Genomic DNA, 5,395 nt, shown 5'->3' with positions numbered 1-5,395 from the left:
GGACGCGCTCAGTCATTCAGGCAGTCTCTCTCTCTCTCTCTCTCTTTCTCTTTCTCGCTTGCGCGCGCTGTTTAGGCATGTTTTGTGCTGTTGATGGTCGTCGGAAAATAATGTGTTTTTTTAACCTTAAACCGCATAAACACATTTCATTACACCAAATACACAAAATAATGTTTTTTTTAGCAACATCATATGACCCCTTTAAAATAATATATTATATAATAATTAAAGGTGCCAAAACTTTAACAGAATCATTCAGGCCCTAATATATTATAAAATAGCCTAGCCTACTACTACTAGGCCTACTATAAATATTATATATACTGTACAAATAATACAATAATATACAAATTACTATTACTATAATATTACAATATATACAAATAAATACTAAACATACAAATTACAGCAGAACAGAATAGAACAAAATATAATAAATTTTCTTTAGCTTATTTTCTGAAAGCTACATGGGCAATCAAATTAGAGGAAACTGTAGGCTACTTTGACTACAGAATATAGCTAGTTTTTAAATACCTATAAAACATAACAGGTTGCAATTGATTTATTAACATATTCATTTTAAAAATTCTTACCAATGCTCAGTCTAGTACAGTAGACTACTGGATTAGAAATGTAGTGTGACTGTCAGACAACACGTTGTCCCAATTAACTCAAGAACATTAAGATAAATAGGCTCCAGATAAAAAAGTAATATAACAGTAACAAACATACATTGCTCTCGTGATTTTTTATTTTATTTTATTTTACTTTACTTTAAAGCAAAGCGACCAGTGTCTGGTACATGGTCTTATTTCCTTTAGCCTATATCTAGGCCTACGTCTGGGACATATTATAGCCATGGACTAACCCTCAGCTGGAACAGAGTTAATTTAATTTAGCTTGTGGTTTGTATATTCTATATTGTTTAAACTTATATGACAGATATTGGTTTTAGACTGTCTGACATTTAGGCTACATGAACAAAAAATAAGCATGGATCATTCAGTATTAGGTATAACGGCAAACAGAATGAAATGGTTTTACCTTGCAGCCTTTAGGCCCCCCTGTAAACTGTCCGATTTCCTTGTCTTCCATTTAAATAATTTGAGCGTTCCTTTGCCGCGGTCATCTTTCTCCACGGACTCTTTGAGATTTGCTTCACTTTTAGAAAACAAACTCCTCAAAGATTTTTTGGTGGAAAAACTCTTTTTCGCCATGGCGAAACTTCTGAACGATCACTGCAGATCCACGCGAATTACTTTAGTAAAAGTTTATTACGATGTCGAGGCACGTTGAAGAACCTACTGCTCTATAGTAGTAGCCTACACAGTCAAACCTTACGCTCTCTCACGAACAGATGCTCTGGCTGTGCATGTCAAAGCTAGTGAGCCACCTACCGAGTGTTTTTGTATAGGTGCGCTCGAACTCAGCGACTGCGCGCACCCATGATTTCCATAAATTCAAGATGCAGTTCTCTTATGAAACACAGCTATAGACTCTACTTCTTTAGTGTTAGGGTTACTGACTCATCCAAGTGAATCGAATCTTTTGAATCAGATTAGTATAATTCGATCAGCGACCATTTGTGCAGGTTATGTGCGAGTAAATGAATCATCATCCTAAACTGAGGCTATACATTTTCTTCCATTCTGATCAACTGATCAAGTTGGCAACAAATAACAGCCTAAATAAATTAAGCGTTTCAATAACGTTATTTCATTGTCACCAGTAGCCTAATCTCCACAGTACGAAAATGATTAGTTTATTATTATTATTATTATTATTATTATTATTAGGCTATTATTATTATAGCTCTTTGCGAACGAATTTGCGAAAGAAACACTAAAAGGCAGTGGCGGAGCCAGGATGTTTTGGGTGGCCAGGGAGGGGCCAGAAACCAGTCTGGGGTGGCACAGAAATCTTAATTATTTCAATATAACACACGTTAACATACGCACTCATGTTGTTAGCACTACTCTGGCGATTTTATCAATAACGTTACCATAGTTTAGCAACTTAAAAACTACATGACTTCTCACAAGCAATGTAACAACAACGGTGCTGTTCGTGAAGAAAATTAACTAAGTTTCACTATAATCAGTGGCGGAGCCAGGATGTTTTCATAGGGGTGGCCAGCAACCAGTCTGGGGTGGCAAAGAAATATTCATTATTTCAATATAAAAATGTGATTGACTATAAAGTATTGGACTGTTAGTGCCTAAAACACAACTGAATACAATTAATTTCTACTAAATTGTATTTGAGATATTTGTGAATTAGATCAAGTAATGCTGAGTGAATATGACAATTTGTGTATTATTCCTCACCTCCAGGTATTTTAATAAAGGGTCTCACTATAGGTTTATTGCTTAGTCAGCTTGGTTCTGGCTCTCAAAACCCCCAAAAGCTTGTTCTCCATCGCATACTCATTGATGAGACATGCAGATAGTGATAAGAATTTAAATTGTGAGGTGAAATGACAAAATAGTCATTTGGTGGGAGTATAACTGCCATACATGTTGTTTCTGTTATTTAACATGTTTTGTTAAATTTGTTTAATCTATTCATGAATATTGAGCGTTTGTAACTAGGAACTAAAGTACAATTGCGTTACACACGGACACTTTTTTATGGTGCAACAGAGAAAAAGGACATACATTTTGGTGAAAAGGTATTCTCCGTGTGTGAATATAAGAGTTACTCGTGTTTTGAGCAAAGAAGTAAAGAAGATGTTTTCGTTTTTTGTTTGAATCGGGTATTTTCAAGTGAACTCATTCTCTCTTGGTTATATGCAGCCAGCGAGGTATGTGTATTACGTTTGTATTTCCCGAGTGTATTTGTATTTACTTCTTTAAGGTTTATGTGAACGTGTTTCTTTTACATTGTCATACTGTAGTTTGACGGTGGAATTCATTGATGATGAGTGAGATGGCGAAGATAAGGATGACAAGCGAAATAAATCCATCGGTAACCAGAACCACGGTCTCGTTTATTTCCTGGAGGGAGTGATAGTCAAACTCGAACTGCGTCAATGTTCCCGAACCTGCTTGCGCCCAGCCCGGACCTGCTGTGTCATAACTCGGCAAGATGGGATGTAACGTTATACAGATAAGCCCACGTTTACCATTAAGGATCTTCAGTTCATCAGTGTTTCATTAAGACGTTCATAAGTCAGACACTTAAGCTTGTGTTCTGAAAAGTGACAATAAGTTTGAACACTATAAGGGACTGTGTGTAACCTTAATAATTTATTGATATAGTCTATCCATAAAGATAAAAAATATTTAAAAAAAAAAAAAAAAAAAAAAGGGACGGAAGTCAACAGCACATAAACGCAAGAATGTAAAATGAGTTATTTTATGCATTTAAATGGTTTTATTTTCGTTTGTACTTTACAAAATAAAAATAGCGCATGTTTTCTAGTATACACTGTGTTCATATTTACTTGTGCATTAAATTACACAAAAAAAAAACAGCTTGCGCCTTATTGTGTAGGCCTATATTGTATATTGTGATCTCGAATTGTACAATATTTTAGTACATGCATTTGAGAGACGTTCTTTAATGTGATGCTATACATAAATTAATGCACTAATCACCTTTTTTGGTAATTTCATGACTTAACTGACAACAGAACTACATTGTATGCTCATAGATTATTGCAGGCATTATTTATGATGAAGCGATATAGAGCGTGCGCCTTATAATCGCGTAAAGTTGAAGAGTGTGCCCCATGAGCACAGTAAAACAGCTGTCAGGAGAGGAAAGTTTGTTTTACTGACATATAGAAAACAACATCTCATCAGACCTCAGTTCACGGTTGTTCTACTGAAGCTCATTTGACACATGTTCCGTAATTTCCGCGCTCGTTTGACTTGCGCCTGGCGCTGAGGCGAAGTTGAAGTACGCGTCTGAAAAGTCTCCCGTTTGATGTGCTCATAAAGAGATACGGCGGTTCCGCGTATTAATAAATGCATTTCTTGTCAAAAAAGGGACAAAACTGCAGTTTTGAGTGGGGTGGCCAAGCTTAGGTCCCGCCCCTGCTAAAAGGACAATTATGACATGAAAAGTTTTCAGCTGATTTTCAAAATCCATAGGCTAGCCTACTCTAAGGTAAATCTGAATAAAGCATTATGTGTAAAATTCACGCATAGGCCTACTGGGTCAGCTAGAAGTATATCGAGTCGGTGTTGCAGTGCCTATACGAATGAGCAAATTTCGGTAAAAAAAGCCTATTACCATCGCCAGCATGGATTACATGACTGACAGGTAAACACAGACGCAATAAAGACATCGAATGGGCGATAATGTAAATAGAGGATTTGGTTAATTTCAGTGAAGCTCAGATAACCGATCTGTAACATTAGCGTACAATGTCGGTTAGTTGTATAAATATGTAGTTATTTTATCACTGTAACGTCTGATTCAAGAGGAGATACTAAATACTGGTTATACTATTCTAGCTTTGTTATATTTTATGTAGGTTGAATTCAGGTAAAGTGGACCGTTTAAGCTTGATTGTAACCTACTGTGCTCAATTGTTTTACACTTTCAGAGCACAACAATGGTTTTTAATTAAAGGGACACCATTTCTTTAAAACATTTTTTAATGTAAGGTTGCTCACTAAATCTAAACAATTTTTATAGTGACATGCCCTATTTTGTTTGATACTGCAGGGAATCAAATGCAAAGAATACATTTAAAAAATAGTTTTACATATGGTTGCCATTTTAAACGTTCCTCTTAACACATTTTTGTTAGCCTATTTGTTGTTGCTTGTGTTATAGTTACATTTTTATTTATATGCTGTAGAGTTCATTCTCATCAATATTCTAAATAATATTCTGATAATTTAATGTCAGCACAACATGTTCTATCAGTTGTTTTGAATTTTACACATGAATTGAGTGAATTTTACTCAGCATACTCTATTTGTTTTTTTTTGGGTTTGTTAGCCTAAATATGTTGTTGAATATGTTTGTATAATAATATGTGTTAATAAATAATGTGTTTTAATTAAGATAAAAGATCATTTTTGATAAATCAGGGATGGCCTACTTTACCTGAAAATGAATTTGTCTGGAGTGCATGATCACAAAAAGTTTACTGGTATACCTTGCAAACAACACATTATATGAACTGTATTCAAATCGAAATATTATAACTGGACCTTAAAGTTAACAAAAGTTAAAGATAAGAAAAGGAAATAAATAAATAATAAAAAAAAAACATCTAGGTATCTAAATGATAAGTTTTACAAAAATTGGCCCACTTTAACAAAATTCAAGTTATTTTGTTGTTACTTTTCTTGTACAGAACTTTGGGATACACTAGCTGTAGGCCTATTAGAAACGTGCTCTATAAATAAATGTGACCTTGACCTTGACTATTCAG

The 5,395-nt window shown here is 34.7% G+C and overlaps 1 protein-coding gene and 1 long non-coding RNA gene across 2 annotated transcripts in view; one reads left to right on the top strand and one right to left on the bottom strand.

Moving 5' to 3' along the window:
- LOC107710333 (serine-rich adhesin for platelets-like) overlaps positions 1-1,330 on the bottom strand; it is a 39,290-nt gene extending 37,960 nt beyond the window's left edge. Inside the window, exon 1 of the mRNA XM_016515081.1 lies at positions 1,045-1,330. Within this exon, the coding sequence (XP_016370567.1) occupies positions 1,045-1,217 (173 nt within the window). The 5' untranslated portion in view covers positions 1,218-1,330. The remainder of the gene's footprint in view (positions 1-1,044) is intronic.
- Positions 1,331-2,516: 1,186 nt separating this feature from the next.
- On the top strand, positions 2,517-2,977 carry LOC107710317 (uncharacterized). Its single transcript, XR_001636587.1, has 2 exons — positions 2,517-2,803; positions 2,897-2,977. It is a non-coding gene; the product is annotated as an uncharacterized LOC107710317 (long non-coding RNA).
- Positions 2,978-5,395: the final 2,418 nt, after the last annotated feature.

This window comes from Sinocyclocheilus rhinocerous, unplaced genomic scaffold (genome assembly GCF_001515625.1).
Source record: "Sinocyclocheilus rhinocerous isolate Xijiao unplaced genomic scaffold, SAMN03320098_v1.1 scaffold897, whole genome shotgun sequence".
NCBI classification, from domain to species: domain Eukaryota; kingdom Metazoa; phylum Chordata; class Actinopteri; order Cypriniformes; family Cyprinidae; genus Sinocyclocheilus; species Sinocyclocheilus rhinocerous.
This window is presented reverse-complemented; position numbering and strand designations above follow the sequence as displayed.